The 18621-nt window shown below is 37.1% G+C and overlaps 1 protein-coding gene across 3 annotated transcripts in view; it reads right to left on the reverse strand.

Moving 5' to 3' along the window:
* The window catches only part of ANKFY1 (ankyrin repeat and FYVE domain containing 1), a 109948-nt gene that overhangs the window by 71033 nt on the left and 20294 nt on the right, over positions 1 to 18621 (reverse strand). For all 3 annotated transcript variants that reach the window (XM_077165592.1, XM_077165591.1, XM_077165593.1), the window contains exons 2-3: positions 17305 to 17497; positions 10063 to 10181 (exon numbers count right to left, since the gene is read on the reverse strand). In XM_077165592.1, coding sequence (XP_077021707.1) covers positions 10063 to 10181; positions 17305 to 17497 — 312 coding nt within the window. The remainder of the gene's footprint in view (positions 1 to 10062; positions 10182 to 17304; positions 17498 to 18621) is intronic.

The raw sequence follows: 18621 nt of genomic DNA on the forward strand, positions 1-18621 counted from the left end.
GGAAAAATATAATTTCATTCTTAACAAGTACTTATTAATACGATGTGTAGCCCCACCCACCCAGTCCACAGGGAATGGAGGCCCATGGGATTGGCCAGGCGCCGGTTGGCCGCTTTCTGACAGGCCGAATGAGGAGCCAGCCATCGACTTGGGCCCGCCTGACTGTTAGTGCTGGCTGACCTTCCAGGTCCCTGCTTGTGGGAGTCCACTCCCATGGCCGGGCTGGGAGCTCCGTCCAGCCTGAGGACCAGTCCCCGCGGTGGAGGGTCGGGCCTGCCTCCCCGGGCCCTGTCCTGGCCTTTTCGCGGCGGGCAGCTGGGTCAGCCTGGCGCGAGGGCGGTGAGCTCCCTCCCGCGGCAGCCTCCACCCATCCCCACTGGCTCTTGCCGTCAGACACCCTCCTCCCCTCTCCGAAGCTGCCGAAGGCCCTCAGCCCCGTCTGCTTTCTCAGTGCAGGAGGGCGCTATCTCCGCCCCGGGGCGCCATTTTCCCGGAAGTCCGCAGTCACGTGCTGTGCCACGTGGTTCCTGTTTGTGGACCAGGGAGCTCCTGAGACTGATGACTATTTTCAATGCAGCCAGGAGTCATCTTTTTTTACAAACATAAGTTGGATGATGCCTCTGTTCAAATCAGAAACCTCGAGTGGCTCTGGGTCTGGTGGAACCAGTCTTTGGTGTGTCAGGAACTGGGAATCGAACTCAGAACTCTGGCATGGCAGGCGAGAATTCTGCCACTATGCCACCAACGCAGTGCCTTTCCCTCTGGTTTTATATTATGGTTCAGTCTTGGTCAGATTTGGAGGTAAATGTTTCATTTATATTCGAAATTGGGTTATAGTCTACAAACAGATTCTTCACAAATGCTCACCTCAGTCCAGTCCACTGCCCTGACATCCAGTCCAATCTGTTGAGCTGTCTTTTAAACATATGCTTGTTGCATGTGTCAAGCGTTAAAAACTCATCATGTCCAAACTATGCTTCTGACCCTCTCCCAAAAATTATTTGTCTACAGTGTCCCCCATCTCTGGAAAGAAAAATCACTGAAATTCCTCAAAACACTGTCTCTGATCACAATGGAATGAAGATGGAAATCAATACCCACCAAAGAATGAGAAATTTCACAAATAAATGGAGATTAAGCAACACACTCTTAAACAATCAGTGGATCAAGGAAAAAATTGCTGGAGATATCAGTAGCTATCAGGAAATGATTGAAAATGAGAATACAACTTATCAGAACTTTTATGGCATGCAGCAAAGGCTGTTCTGAGAGGGAAATTTATTGCTCTCAATGCCTATATTAAAAAAGAAGAAACAGCAAAAATCAAAGACAAAACTACTTACCTGGAGGAACTTTAGAAATAAGATCAGACTAACCACAAAGCAAATAGAACAAGAGAATTAGCAAAGATTAAAGCAGAATTAAATGAACTGGAGAACAAAAGAACAGTGGAAGAAACTAGCAAAAGCAAAAATTTCACTGTTTGAGAAAATTGATAAAATCAAGACTGAAAAAAAAAGAGGATACAAATAAACAAAATCTAAAATGAGGCAGTGTTGGGGGAGAGTGTGTCATTACTACAGACCTGGAAGAAATACAAAAATCATAAAAGGATACTATGAACAACTATATGCCAACAAACTAGACAACTTAAATGAAATGGAGAAATTCCTGGAAAACATGAACAATCTATACTCATTCAAGAAGAAATAGAAGATTGTAACAAATCAATCTTGAGAAGAGACATTCTATCAGTTGTGAAAAATCTTCCTACAAAGAAAAGCCCAGGAACCAGATTGTGTTACAGGGGAATTTTGTCAAACTTTCCAAAAAGAACTAATGCCAATCCTGCTCAAACTTTTCAAAAAAAAAAAAAAGGAAACAGGGACACACCTAAACTATTTTATGAAGCTAACATCACTTTAATACCAAAACTAAGTAAAGGTGCTGCAAGAAAGGAAAACTATATGTCATCACTTTAATGAACATAGATGCAGAAATTCTCAACAAAATACTAGCAAATCCAATCCAACAACACGTGAAAAGAATTATACACCATGACCATATGGGGTTTTTACCAGGAATGCAAGGATGGTTCAATCTAAGACAATCAGTTAATACAGCACATTAGCAAAAAGAAAGAGAAAAACCACACAACCATATTGATTGATGCTGAAAAAGCATCTGAAAAATTCAACATCCTTCTCTGATAAAAACACTTCAAAAGGTATGAATCAATGGTAACTTTGGCAATATGATAGACGGCAGATATGAAAACCCATAACCAACTTCATATTCAATGTAGAGAAACTGAAGGCATTCCATCTAAGATTGGGCAAAAGACAAGGATGCCCCCCGTCACCACCGAATAAAGTGGCAGGATTAACACTTCCTGGTTTTAAAACTTATTGTAAAGCCACGATGGTCAAAACAGCATGTTACTGGTACAAAGATAGAAGTATTGACTAATGACTGAAACCAAGAGCACATAAGTAAACCACTAAATCTGTCATTAGCTAATCTTCAACAAGACCCACAGATCCCCTGAAATGGAACTAAACAGTTTTTTCAAGGTGTGGCCCTGGGAGAACTGGATATCAGTAGCCAAAAGAATGAAAGAGGTCCCTTACCTTATATACTCTTCAACATCTGACTGTTTGATTAGTATATGTCTTGGTGTAGGCCTTTTCAGACTTGACTCTATTTGGAGTTCATTAGGAATCTCTGACTTGCATATTTTTGTCTTTTTTAAGTGTTGAGAAGTTTTCCCTAATTCAACTAACTTTCCCAACCCTTTTCTCTTCTCCTCCTGGGATGTCAATGATTACTATATTTTGTGCCTCTTTTCAATCATTTCCCTACATTCTTGATGCATGTTTTCCATCTTTCTTTCCTTTTGCTTTTTTGTACACTCTAGTTCAATTGTACTATCTTCTAGATCACTTATTGTTCCTTCTGTTTCTTTGATTCGCTAACATGTCTCTAGTATATTTCTAATTTGGCCTACTGTATCTTTCATTTCTGTGAGTTCTGCCATTTTTCTGTGTAACCTGGAAATTACATAGAAAAAATTTAGAAGAAATCTGAATTTTCTTATACTCTTATGGTGTCTTCCTGATATCTTTGATTTCTTCATAAATATACTTGAATAGTTGTTCTGTATTCTGAGTCCCTCTTGAATTTTGGTTTGGTTGTTTGGCCAAGATCTCTGCTTGGATCTTAATGTGCTTTCAGATTTTCTGTTCTGTTGTGGGCATTTGATTCTCTTGATATGGTTATTGTGCAAGTGTGTTTCCTTCATTCACTCTTATGAAGTATTGTACTGACTTGGTTTATATTCCAGGTTTCCTCCTTTTGCATTTTGTCATTATTCTTCATCAAATCAAGGTCTGGATCTCTTGTAGGGGATGTAATTCAATGGAAGGGTCTATTACAATCTAGGCTAAGATGAACTGGTATTTCATTGGAGAAATGGTTGCCCACCATGTGGGAGACCCAGCCTTGACTCCCAGCCCATGCACCAAAAACAAAAACAAAAACAAAAAAAAAAAAGGAAGGGGGAGACAATAAGAATTTAATAAAAATATGAAATGCAAGAACCAGAATACATAAACAAGAACAACAACAAAGCACTCCTTAACCTTAGAAAGCCCCAGAATCAAAAGAAGGCACTACAGTATATGCTGAGAGTGAAGTCATACTGATGCCCACCAATGAAGAAATCAAAGAAAAAATGATATTACTACTAAAAGTGATTGAAATAATAATATAAAATCTCTATAAAAATAAAATGTAATGGAAATAAAAATTATCCTACTAGTAAAAAAAAAAAAAAATAGGATGTGTATACCTAGACACTGCAAGCTTCTCAAACGTTGGAATCAGGTCAAAATTGGTACCTCATTACTTATCCCACCATGACCTTCATGGTATTTGCTTTTTATCATGACTGCTGAAAACCCAGCCTTGCAAAGATATGACATAGTTATCATTACTTTAAAATTTAGCACCTTAACATAACAAATATTTGTGATCTCATAGTTTCTGTGGATTAGGAATCTGGAGCAAAGTGGCAGGGTGATTTCTGGCTCAGGGTCTCTTATGAGATTGCAGTTAAGCTGTTGGCCAGGGCAGCAGTCATTAAACTGGAAGATCCTTTTTAAGAAAGTTCATTCACATAGCTGTTGGCTGTTTGAGCGTCTTCGTGATATTGCAGCTAACTTCCCCCAAAGTTAGCAACCCAAAAGAGAAAGCTAGGAGGATGCCACAATGCCTTTTATGATTCTATCACTAAAGTAAAATGCTGTCATGTTTGCCACATTCTAGGCATTAGTGTTGAGTTATTAAACAGACTTAAGAGGAGGTAAACTAAGCTTCACGTTTGAAGAGAGGAATATCAAAGAATCTGTGGGTCTATTTTAAAACTACCATGGATGCCATCAGAAAGAGCAAAGCATCATCTTATATTGAAACTGAACAACCCCGAGAGTTTGTAGTTCATGTGTTGTATAACAAATACAGCAGAGAACTGTTTTTCTTGAAAATTTAAAATATCACACAGCTCCCCTACATGTGTTTACTCTAACACCTCGAGGTGCCTCAGCACAGAACCTATGCTCTTTCCACTGCAACCTCCCAGGTGGTGCTTCAGTGCACACCTTTCCTAACCAGACTGAAAAGGAAGAAAGAAAAGGATGATTTCTGCTCTCTGGAATGGCCTGAAAGGACCCAGGACACATTCCAGGAGAGCTGACTCACTGTACAGGCTCTTATTCCAGAGAACCATTAAAATCTTTGGCAATAGAATTCAAGAAATCTCTAGTTTCAAAATAGCCATTTTAATGCATTTGAATCTTTCATTAATATTAGCTGTTATTGGTAAAAAGCTATAGAAAGGCTATCAACAACTCATTTGTCTGAAGCAAACTGCTTTATTCCACAAAGTAAATACAATACTTTCCTCCTATCCTCAAGGTTTTGTTACACTGTGTTGAGCTAACAGTTATATTCTTTCTCTTCCCAGTTAATGAGTCAGCATCTTTACAAACTTATATTGTGACACTTAAAATAAGAAAAAAATTGTACCTTTTAAATCTTTATCCTTTTTATGGTCCAGATTCTAATCTGTGATTCCACAATGCATTTAGTTTTTATTCCTCCTTATTCTCCTCCAATCTGTAACAGTTTCTTATTCTTTGTCTTCTGTGACCTTGATATGTTTAAAGCATATTAGCATTTATTCTGTGCAATGTTCCTTGCTTTGTACCTGTCTAATGTATTTTATGACAGACTGAAGTTACACATTTATAGCAAGAATCCTAAAGAAGTGATTGTGGCCCTTGTCAGTGCTTCATATCAACAGCAAAACATTTTAAAATTTTGAACAAGGTATGATTTAATACAAGTTTCATAGATCCAAAGTTTTTAAATATTTGGTATAGGATGCCTGCCATAACCTCAACAATGTATGCTAAAATTCTTATACTAATTAACAGCAGAAATACACAACTATGTGATGATATTGTGAGCCGCTGATGGTAACCATGTCAAGAATGTTTGTATGTTGTATACAATAAAAATATTTTTAAAATAATAATAATTCAAGAGAGGGAGCAATGAGATGGATACCCATGCAGGGGTGATGGACATATAAACTGGTAAAATCTTTCAGGGAAATAATCTGGTACTGTTCATCTAGAGCTATAAAAATGTCCTTGGAGAGAGACATGAGACTTTGGTTGGAGTGGGAGGAAGGACGGATATACTTGACGCTGTACTATTTGAATGTTTTACCAGAATGCGTTTCCATATTACTTGTACAATTACAGATAAATGAAAAGAATGAGAAATAATTCCATAATAGAAAAGGGAAAAAATTTTTAATGTTCAGGCCCTTTAGACCTACTTCTAGGAATCTATCACTACAGAAATAAGATGCAATAAAATGTATATGTACACTGTATTCAGAACAATAGTATTAATGGTAAAAAGGTGGAAACAGATATATAATATTAAGTTAAATAAATACAGAATATAGCCATACTATGGAATATTATGGAGCCATTAAAAATCAAGCTTTCTCAGACCCTTCCAACATGAAAGTTAGAATGGCCATAGCCCAACTACCCCTAAAGAATAGGAGAAAGATTAAAAAAAAAAAAGCCTGTTCAACAATATGTGCTAAAATTCTTATGATAATTAATAGCAGAAATAATTTTGTTTTTTATTTTAAGAAATAACATTAGACAGAACCCCAAAAGAAAAATGTGGCACCTGGAAACTGAATCTTTCTAAGAATGCATGTTCCACGTGAGCAGAAATTTAATTTTGCTCACTGCTATATCCCTACCACTTTGAAAAGTGCCCGGCATGCAACATATACCATATGAACAGAATAATTTTGGAGAAACAAAACACCAATGAATTTATAAAAGTATTTTAATCTAATCTGTTAGTGTGGAAAAATTCAACCATTCAAAACACAACTTTTGTGTTGTTTATACATTTGTATATAAGAGCCTATTTCCAATCTCCCTCAAATTGCTGGCAAGTCATGCAGTAACTGCTTCCAGGTATGGCACAGCATGGGCTTACCAGGCATTTTCAGTTACTGTCACCCCACGTTTAAGCAGTCTCACCTATGCCAAGGCAATGTGGAAAGGACTACTGCACAAAACAGGTAATTAAGCATGAATTGGTCCAAACTGCCTATGCCACCATAACTTTGGAACCCCCCCTCATCACAACCTTCAAAGATAAATTTTATAGAGAAAAGTAAAGCTGCCACAGACTCTGCTATCAGCTATCTTGACATGTGCTTCAAAATCTATCAAAGCAAAAAAACCATTTACTTTGTAGTGGGTCACCCCTGAAAGTAAACCCTGTAGGAAGGATCAACCCATTCTCATATTATTTACAATGGGAGGAGAATCCAGAGACAGTTAAAGGTATTAATATAAACTTTCCTAAACTCTATAAAACTTGATTCAAAGTGAAGCAATCTTGTAACCAGACAGTCCCTGAGTTAAAGCTTCTCATTTATATTATGATATACTTTAAAAAGTTCAGCACAAATCAAAACATCTTTAAATTAGGCTTTTGATATCTAAATGCAATTTTCTATGTTCTTATGCAATTTTGTTTATTCCATGGAGGAGTCATATTTCATTTCACCCACTCATTGATTTTGGTTCCATTCCTAATATTTCAGTTATAAATACAAACTACAATGAACATCTATGCTGTTTGAATTACCTATGATAGAATCTCAGAATTCAGATGGCAAGGTAAAAAAAGAACACTTTACAGCACAACTGTCTAACTGCACTCTAAGACTACCACACCCACCCACAATGTAACAAGCAATGCCCAAGAGTACCAACTTTTCGAGCCTCATAACAACTAGGATCATCCATTTTTGATAACATAGATCAAAAGATGGTAATTTATTCTTAACTGTTCTGAACATAGGTGAATGTTGCCCATATTATTATCTCTTCTACACTTTGTACACTAGCTGTTCATGTAATGAAGACCCTACCATGAATTTTATGAACAGCATCACTCTGTTCATAAACAGAAGAACATCACGGTGATCCACAGTCCTGTTATATATGAAGCCAAAGATTTATGGACTCAAAAAAATTATATTTTTAAAATGAAAAACAATGCCTAGAGAATTCAATCATATACGCTGGTGCTCATGCATTAAAGGCTGTCTCTCAAGCAGACACCACAGTTACAGGCATGGATACACACGTGTGCATGCATACATGTGTGCATGTTTACAACTCTGAATTATGGAGCTCAGTTTAAACCCTAGAGACACAGTTCACTCATAGTAAAACAAGCATTAGACATCTGCTCCCTAAATTCATGAGGTAATTGCCTAATTATCCTTTAGAACACTGCACAGAAGTTAGTTCCCTTTGTGACACTTACCTTATCTTTCCAAGTTAGTCTCTTCTGTACCTCATACATCAAACAACTATATTATTATATTCATGGCTCGAGCCTGAAATGATTTGTTAGTAGCCTATTTCCTCCAAGACATTATGAGCTTCATTATGGAAAGGACTATGCCAAAGCCATCTCTGTGTTTCTAGCATTATTACATGGAAAACAGTATGTTCTGAATAGGCGAACCTACTGAACAAAGATATAATTCGGGAGAACGTTCATATACCCAATCACTTCTGAAAGTATCTTATAGCTTAACCCTTGGTATTCTCCTCACCATATGTTATAATTCTCATTAAAATCAATAGAATTAAATCAAAATTTTGATTTTTATCCTTTTAAAATTTTATTGTGGTAAAACATAAAATGCTAAATTTGCCCATTTTATCCATTTTTTTGTTTACTTTTTATTGTAGTAACATATATACAACTCAAAGCTTCCCATTTTAACCACTTGCAAGTATACAATTCAATGGTATTAATTTTATTAATTACATTTGAAGCTGTTATGTCCCCAGAAAAAGCTATATTCTTTTAATCCATTCTTGCGGACCTACTGTGGATGGCACCTTCTGATTAGGTTGTTTCACTTGAGATGTGACCCACCCAATTCTAGGTGGGTCTTAATTCTTTACAGGAATGTTTTGTCAGAGAATAAAAGACAGAAAAAAACCTGAGAGAACAGAGAGAGAAATATCCAGAGAGAGAGCTGAGAGAGCCATTGAAGCCAGAACCTAGAGAGAAAGACAAACAGACAATGGCCATCTGACTTCCCAGATGCCAGCAGCATTTCTTCAAAGAAGGTATCCTATTGAAGCCTTAATTTGGACATTCTCATGGCCTCAGAACTGTAAATTTGCAAATTAATAAAACCCCATTGTGAAAGCCAACCCATTTCTGATATATTGCATTCTGACAGCTTTAGCAAAGTGAAACACTAGGCTTTTCATATAAGCAAGATCATACACTATTTGTCTTTTTGCATCTATCTTATTTTGGTCAACATAATGTCTTCAATATTCATTCATGTGGTAGCATGTAACAGAATTTCATTCCTTATTACAACGGCATAATATTCCATTGCATGTATATACCACATTTTGTTTATCCATTCATCTGTTAACAAACATTTATGTTGAGTCTATCTTTTGACTATTGTGAATAATGCTGCCACAAAAACTGGTGTACACATATCTATTCAAATCCCTGCTTTAAATTCTTTTGGGGATATATCCCAAAGTGGGGTTATATGATAATATGGTAATTCTGTTTTCAACTTTCTGAGGAACTGCCAAATTGATTACGATAATGGCTGCACCATTTTACAATGCCACGAACAACCTAAAAGGATTCTAATTTCTCTGAAATCTAATCAAAAGTTGATCTTGGAGTCAACTTTTGAAAAAAAGATGTTTTTACGTCTACCTATCACCATACCTGCCTAAATTCTACATGGCATAATGTGGCATAAAAGAATTAGATAATAACATGAGAGTTGAATGTAACCACTCAAACTCTAAATGTTAAACTACCAGTGGTCTTCTTTTATAACGCAATTTTACTGAGATAAAGTCACACATCATATAATCCATCCAAAGTATACAATCAAAGGGTCACAATGATGGTCATCTTTTGATGTTAAAGAAAGAATATTCTTTTTCTACAGAGGAATTATTTCTTCTGGATTCAGTTCTCATAGACCAGGAAAAGTACTTTGGCAACTATTACTAAAATTTAAGCAATTTTAGAGCAGGACTTTTTCCTGGAGTAGAGGAAAATATGTTTCCTTATTTCTAATATGCCATAATATTTAAGAGTTTTTGGACAGATATCTATAATCTATAAATTATGAGAACAGTGGAGATACTCAAATATTTACAGATTTCTTCATTAGCCAGGCATAAAACAGATGTATCCATTGCATCCTCAAAAGTACACCCTACTGATTCACTAATCATTTAACTAGTTCATGGTCACCATCAATTGATAAGAATAATATTCTACTTCCATTAAATCACAAATATTTCAAAGTGGGGCATTATCACCTTCTCCTAAGAGTTTGTCTGCTGGCAGTTTTGAGTCCCCATGTGGTCAGAGGCTTACCTGAAAGGTCCAGCTCCTTGGTAGAAGACAAGTTGGCCAGACTCCAGCTGTCACTGCGGGCTGCCAGAACAAACTTGTGAGCATTGATGTGCCTGCCCCCAACCTTTATCTTCAGATCACTGAAGAAAAATATCCACAGATATAAAAAGAGAAATGTCAACTTAACTACGTTTAGTTAGGATTCACAGCTGATAAATAAATAGGTATAGATTAATCAACACATATCCGCAAAAGAAAAACTTCACAGCAAAATCATTTCTATGTGCTAGCACTGAATTCTGATAGGTTAAGTTTATAATATGTTATTACACAAATTTACTACATATATTTTCTATTTCTGACTTCTAGCTTTGTTCGTATGTGTTTTGCTTTCAAAACATCCCCTAATGGGACATTTATGGTATAAGCCTACAAGTTTAATAGGATGATTAATATTCATATAAAAACTAGAAAAGCTTTTATGCAGAATACATCATGATAAATCAACAGGCAGAGAAGGCTTTAAGACTGTGATGACATCTCTCACAGCACTGATGTGCTCCATATAATGTTCAAGTGAGATATAGATAGCCTTGAAAAAACCATCAAGAATATGAAATTCAAATTCAATACATGGACTCCCTGATCTAACTAGAATCATTCCGGATCTAATTTTGGCCAGTTTTTACTCAACCATTTATAAAGAAAAAAAGGGTGGGGAGAAAATTTTTTTTCAAAACATTTTTCCGTATTTATGACATACCATTATATAAAAAGAGCTTTCCAAATAAATATTCATGTTTAACCTGAAGTGGTAACACTAATGGAGGAAAGCATTTGAGCAGTTAACAAAAACTTAAGGATGACCCCACTGGGCTGATAGGAGCATGTGCCTCATAGCTGTGTTGGCAGCAATCCAAAGCTGATTACAAACTCAAATTATGAACATCCTGCTTGTGTTCATATGTTTTTATTTTCATATTCCCTTTTAATATCATTTATTAGGTTGGGAAGCCTTTAAGAAACTAAATATGCAAATGTATTACAGAGCATTAACCGAGTCAATTAAAATGAAACTCAAACAAAATTGTTTTTCTCAAACAAAATTGTTTTTAAGTAATGCTTGATCCAGACACTTTTAACCCTAAAGAGTGCTGCCTAGAACACACTTTATTGCCATGTAAGAGTATCAACAATTCTGGTTCTATTACAGACCAAAGTGCAACTATTTATGCTAGACCACAAGAGTAACAGACTATTATTCCAAATTGCTATAAACTGTTAACATATGTGGTAGTTAGATTCAGGTGTCAACTTGGCAGGGTGAAGATAACTAGTTCTATTGCTGTGGACATGAGCCAATGGTGTGTGAACCTCAACTGTTGCTGATTACATTTACAGTCGGCTAGGAGGCATGCCTGCTCCAATGAATGATGTTTGATATAATTGGCTGGTGCTTAAATGAGAGAGCTCAATGTAGCACAGCCAAAGCAGCTCAGCGTACCTTATCTCAGTGCTTGCAGCTCAGCTCAGCCCAGGCCTTTGGAGATGCAAAAAGAAATCACCCTGGGGAAAGCTGTTGGAACCTAGAGGCCTTGAAAGAAGGCCAGCAGAGATCCCAGGTAAGAAAGAACCTCAGGTGAAAGTTAGCTGCCTTTCCTTTGAAGAACTAAGGAAACAGATCCCCTTTCATTAAAAGCCAATCCATCTCTGGTGTTGCATTCCAGCAGCTAGCAAACTTGAACATAGTACATTATTAACCAATAAATAAATAGAATTAATAATCAACCTAAAACAGAATACCAAACTCTGTCTTGGGAGAGGTGCCAAGACGGCAGCTTAGCAAGTGTGCGATTTAGTTCATCATCCAGAACAGCTACTAAATAACCAAGAATAGTACAGAACAGCTCCTGGGGCCATGTCAGTGACCAGACACACAGCACACCCCAGTCCGGACCAGCTGGACCGGCTGCAAGCCTCCCCAGAACCGCCAGTTCCCCAAGCCATGGCAGCCGGCACCCCTCCCCCACAGACTGCTTCCAAGAGGGGAAAGGAAAGAGACTTTACCAGCAGTAGCGGCTGAGCGCAACCAAACGCCAATTGTGGAATTAATCAACAAATTCTGACAACTAAAAATAGGCTCCCAGCACAGGTGAACCTGGTCAAAGCTGAGGTCGCTCATTTTTGCCCCGACGCCAAGGGGGCAGGGCTAACAGGAAAAGAGAAAAAAAAGAGAAATTGAAGTTTTTGTGGCTGTGCTTCTACAAAGGCTTGACTGCCTTTGGATACAGTAGCAGGGCTTCTCAGGCTGCAACTGCTCCAGACATAAGCAGAAACAAGCTCATTTGAGGGCTTGTCTGGAGCCTGTGCCTTCCCCAGGGGAGGGGTGAAGCCCAGTTCAGGTGCAATCCCTTCCTTCAGGAATTCAGACACCAGGGCTTGGTAATTTGAAGCCATTAAAACCAGCCTACAACCTCTCCTCTGTCTCCACCACGCCTCCAGCAGGGAGGGTCTGCCAGAGTTAAAGGTCCCGCATCATCTTATGCTGGTGGGACTCGCAGGCAGACAAGCGCCACACACTGGGCAGGATAAGAAAAACAGAGCCCAGAGACTTCACAGGAAAGTCTTTCAACCTGCTGGGTCTCACCCTCAGGGAAAACTGATGCAGGTGACTCTTTTCTCCTGACTGGAGGCCAGTTTGGTCTGGGAAAATCTGGCTGGGGTCTATAATAGCTAAGTAGGCCCTCCTAAGGGTGGGGGGAGAAAGGCACCATACAGGCAGGGCAAGAAACAAGAAAATAAGAACTGAAAAATTCTCCTCTGTTAAACAAAACCTAAGCTAGAGGTCCAGAACAAGCTGAACTGAATGTCAAAGAACAGAGAGACAACAAATTCATCCAGCAACAAAACCCTAGGTAAAAGAAATGAAAACAATCTCCATAATAAACTAATTAAGGTAATTAAATGCCTAGACGCCAGCAAAAAATAACAAACCACACTAGGAAAACTGAAGATGTGGCCCAGAGGAACAAACCAACAATTCAAATGACATACAGTAGTTGAAACAATTAATTCAGAATGTTCTAACAGACATGGAAAACCTCACCAAAAATCAAATCAATGAATTGAGGGAGGATATAAAAAAGGGAAGGAATGAACAAAAAGGAAGAAATTAAAAGTCTGAAAAAACAAATCACAGAACTTATGGGAACAAAAGGTACAGCAGAAGAGATGAAAAAAACAATGGAAACCTACAATGTTAGATTTCGAGAGGCAGAAGATAGGATAGCAAACTGGAGGACAGAACATCTGAAATCCAACAAGCAAAAGAAAACAAAGGGAAAAAAATGGAAAAATATGAGCAGGGACTCAGGGAATTGAATGACAATATGAGCACATGAATATATGTGTTGTGGGTGTCCCAGAAGGAGAAGAGAAGGGAAAAGGAGGAGAAAAGCTAATGGAGGAAATTATCACTGAAAACTTCCCAAATCTTATGAAAAATTTAAAATTACAGATCCAAGAAGTGCAAGGTACCCCAAAGAGAATTGATCCAAATAGACATACTCCAAGACACTTACTAAACAGACTGTCAGAGGTCAAAGAGGAAGAGAGAATCTTGAAAGCAGCAAGAGAAAAGCAATCCATCACATACCAGGGAAGCCCAATAAAACTATGTGTAGATTTCTCAGCAAAAACTATGGAGGTGAGAAGACAGTGGGATGATATATTTAAATTACTAAAAGAGAAAAACTGCCAACCAAGAATTCTATATACAGCAAAATTGTCCTTCAAAAATGAGGGAGAAATTAAAACATTTTCAGACAAAAATTCACTGAGAGAATCTGTGACTAAGAGACCAACTCTGCAAGACATACTAAAGGGAGCACTAGAGACAGATGCGAAAAGACAGAAGACAGAGGTGTGGGGAAGAATGTAGAAAGGAAGACTATGAGTAAAGATAAAAAGAAGGAAAATTAGATATGACATATAAAATCCAAAAGGCAAAATGGTAGAAAAAAGTACTACCCGTATAGTAATAACACTAAATGTTATTGGATTAAACTACCCAGTCAAAAGACATAGACTGGCAGAATGGATTAATAAAACAGGACCCATCTACATGCTGTCTACAGGAAACACATCTTAGACCCAAGGATAAACATAGGTTGAAAGTGAAAGGTTGGGAAAAGATATTTCATGCAAATAATAATCAGAAAAGAGCAGGAGTGGCTATACTAATATCCAACAAATGAGACTTCAAATGTAAAACAGTTAAAAGAGACAAAGGATACTATGCATTAATAAGAGGAACAATTCAGCAAGAAGACATAACAAAACTCTGTCTCACATTCTATGACAAAGTTTAAAATTTTTAATGAAAATAAGAAGCTGGTTATTTGCAAAGTACAAATAATTTTAAAACTCTAGATTTATTTAAAAAGTATTAAATTCTAATAACTTAAATGCATTTTCATTGACTGCACTGGCTACAAGTCTGACTTCTAGCCATAAAATTATAAAAATGAATGTTTCCATGAAATTCCTACCACTACTCATGAATGTGAGGTCAAGGTGTTTTCTACTTTTTGTGGCCTGACATGCCAAATGGAAAAAACTTAAGATTTTCATTTAGTATTTCTAATATTCTAATATTGATATTCTAATAATAATTTCTAAAATACAATTAAATAGAATTAAAATACGATTAAAAGTCAAACCAATGAGTACCTTATGTAGAAACAATTAAGAATCTAGTAATCTTTTAAACTTTATTCTGTAAGTCAATTAAGAAGTATTTCCTTATAAAATATGGATACTAGGATGTTGTTACTGGAGAAAAAAATAGAGCTTATTGTTAAAGTTTCTCAATCAAACATTTCAATAGAAAAAATCATAAGGTTGGTTGGTAAAAGAATGAACATAGCAAATAACTCCACATAACCATTATTTTTAAGTACTTTATGGAACAAAAACTTCTCCTAAGTAAAAATAAATGTACCATTGGCCATAAGAAAGAATGAGGTTCTGAGACCTACCACAACATGGGTGAACCTTGAAAACATTATGTGCAAGTGAAATTAAGCAGGATATATAAGAACAAACATTGTATGTTGTCACTTATATGAGATATTTGGAATTAGCAAATTTGCAAAGAGAGAAAGTAGATTAGAGATTACTAGGGGAGGGAGGGAAAAAGGGAGTTTTTGCTTGGTGGATATAGTGTTTGCAAATAAAAATTAGAGAAAACAATAATAAATATATAGTTTCTTCCACACTTCCCAATATAAAACCTACTCTTCAGTTAACTCCAGTTACTGAAATTCACTAAATACATTATTAAAATTCTTCAACAAAATACTTGCTTACGGGACAAAGGTTTTCGAATTTTGTTTTCCTATCTTGGTAAAAAGAGTGCCTGCTTTAGAAATTGATTTCTCAATTTCAGTTACCTAAACTCAAAAGCTCAGTACTCTCTGAAGGCTCCACTCACCACTTAAAATTCAACTGTAAATAACACAGTCATCTAACCTTCTTTATATAAAGGGCAGGTTTTATTACCTTTTTTTTTTTTGCATGAGCAGGCACTGGCAATCATGGAACCCAGGTTTCCAGCATGGCAGGCGAGAACTCTGCCTGCTGAGCCACTGTGGACTGCCCCAGGGGCAGGTTTTAGAAGCTGAAGAGAAACCACTAGGAACCATGAGATCATACCACAGCTGACTAGTTAAAATGGTGGCAAGAAGGGGAAACTACCCAGTCTCATTCCCACTGACTCCTAGAGAGACTACAGGATAATGAATGCAATTGATTGGTAAGTAATTGAGAAAGTAAATGACAGGAGTTCTAATGGGGAAAAGCTTTGGAAAGCAAGAGGGATGTCTTTAATAGAAATATGTCAGTCTTCCCTGAGCCAGTAGGGAACAGAGTTTTCACTTGCCCATGGAAAAACAGGAAAAAGAAAACGGAGGCAATGAATTAAATTTTACGAGAAATCTATTCAATCTGAAGAACTATCCTTTACTTTATTAAGTACATACTTCCTACTTACTTTGGCATCAACATTTTCTTTCTTTTGGAAATGATTAAGTTGATACATGGTAGTCCTGGATTTTTATCTATTTTTTTTTTTTAATCCTCAGCTTTTTTTTTTTTGCACATCTATTTTTTTTTATTTATTTTATATGTCATAAATTACTTAGAAATTTCACTCCATCTTACTGAGTCTAATCATTCATCTCCCTAATAGCTAAATCCTTCCGACTATGCATATCCAAGCCCATGTTTCTTTTCCACATCCAGTGCCACCAGCCCAATTCAATACTTCATCATTTGTGGTCTGGAGACTATTTACAACATTCCAGCTGTTCTCCCTGCTGTCTGTCATCTCTTTACAATTTCATCTATATGATATTTTTCAGGCTAATCTCTCTAAAACTACTTAGTTTATGAGAGCCCCACACTCAAAATCATCTGTTCCACTCTTCCTACAGGATCAAATCCAAATTCTTCACCCTGGCATCTCAGTGCAATCCACTCAACCTTTCTCACCTCTCCCATTGCTCCCCTGCATGAATAGGAACCCTAAATTGACCCCTAAACTCTCAGCGTTTTCCTATCTTTGAGCCTTTCCTCAGCCACTCTCCCTACTAATAGTATCACTGTCTCTACCTATTAACTCCAACCCAACTTTAACATCTAACTCAAAATCACTTAAGATTAGCAGCTTACATTTGCATACTTACTATGTGCCAGGCATTGTTCTAAGTGCTTTACCTGTACTTATTAAGTTAATCCTCACAATAACCCTAAAGTAAGTATTATTATCCCCATTTTACAGATTAGGAATTAAGGCTTGCTATATATCTCGAGATCATATAGCAATTAAGTGGCCAATAGAACTTCTTATATAAACTGTGCATCTCCAGAGTCCACCCTCAGCCTCATGCTATACTGCCCACTAGTTCTAAGATTTATTTTCTTATGACTGCTCTGAATTCTAGGACACATAAGCTTTATTTAATTCATTTTTGCATTAGTTATGCTATCACCATGACTCCCATTCTTGGTGCTGAAGCAGTAAACAAGACAAAGACCCTTGCCTCAAAGAGCTTACTTTCTAGAGAATAATGCTTTGCTCACTAATATCCTCATTAGACAGAAATAAATTGGGGAAATCAATGAGAAAGAAGTTGCAATGTGGCCCAGGAATACAGCCAAAGGGCTTGCTTCCCCAGACAGGCCCCACGTCCAGGAGCTCACCTATACTGCTCCTGTTCATAGAGGTCTGCCACGATCGTCAGCAGGCGGCTGATGAAGGACTCACTGCTGCTTTCCTTGTTAGCTTGTGCAGCCAAAAGAGTGCATTTCTTCTCTGTCTCTGCCAGTTTCTTCTGCAGCTTGACATACTCTTGTCGGAGAAGCATCAAGTGCTTCTCCAATTTGGCCACCTCCTCTGTAAGGAAAACAAAGAATCTAAGTTGACCATGGATGGCATAAAACAGGCACAATTCACTATTTCCTGATACCACAGACAGAGTGGCTACCAAAGTAACTAGCCACATGATATTTCTACTCTTTCTTAGTGATACTCCTATAGGTCCAAGAATGGCTTTGTTTCACGGCTCTGGTCACTGAGTTAAGCAGACAGACCATCGTGGTCCAGAGATTTCTCCTCTCAAAGTTTTCCTGAAGTTTTATATTCAATACATGAAAATGAATGGATGCACACAGAGATGGTGACAGACACAGGCACTGCAAATCCTTTACTGCAGAGCAAGAGCTAAGTGTCAAGGACAAAAAGATATCAAAATGACCAAAGAGACCTTTTCAAACCACTAATAGTAATAACTAATTTTTACATGTTTCATACTGTTTTAAAAGCTTTACATGCATTCTCTCATTCCATCTTTGTAACAACCCTTTGAAGCGGGTACATTACTAGCCACATTTCATAGATGAGAACACTGAGGCACAGAGAAATTAAAATTTTGCCCAAGGTTACAAAGCTGGTAAGAGGTGGGGCTGGGATATGAGCATAGGCTTTCTTTTTTTTTTTTTAATTTCTTTATTAATTAAAAAATTAAGAAAAAAAATAAAACATCAACATACATAATTAGTAACTCACAATATCATCACTTAGTTGCATATTCATAATTTCTTAGAATATTTGCATTAATTCAGAAAAAGAAATAAAAAGACAATAGAACAAGAAATAAAATGAACACAGGAAAGAAAAAGAAAAAAAAAGATTATACCTACCATACCCCTTACCCCTCGCTTTCACTGATCACTAGCATTTCAAACTAAATTTATTTTAGCATTTGTTCCCCCTATTATTTATTTTTATTCCATATGTTCTACTCCTTTGTTGACAAGGTAGATAAAAGGTGCATCAGACACAAGGTTTTCACAATCACACAGTCACATTGTGACAGCTGTATCATTAGTCAATCATCCTCAAGAAACATGGCTATTGGAACACAGCTCTACATTTTCAGGCAGTTCCCTCCAGCCTCTCCATTACATCTTGAATAACAAGATAATATCTACTTGATGCATAAGAATAACCTCCAGGAT

The sequence above is a fragment of the Tamandua tetradactyla genome, chromosome 6 (genome assembly GCF_023851605.1).
Source record: "Tamandua tetradactyla isolate mTamTet1 chromosome 6, mTamTet1.pri, whole genome shotgun sequence".
NCBI classification, from domain to species: domain Eukaryota; kingdom Metazoa; phylum Chordata; class Mammalia; order Pilosa; family Myrmecophagidae; genus Tamandua; species Tamandua tetradactyla.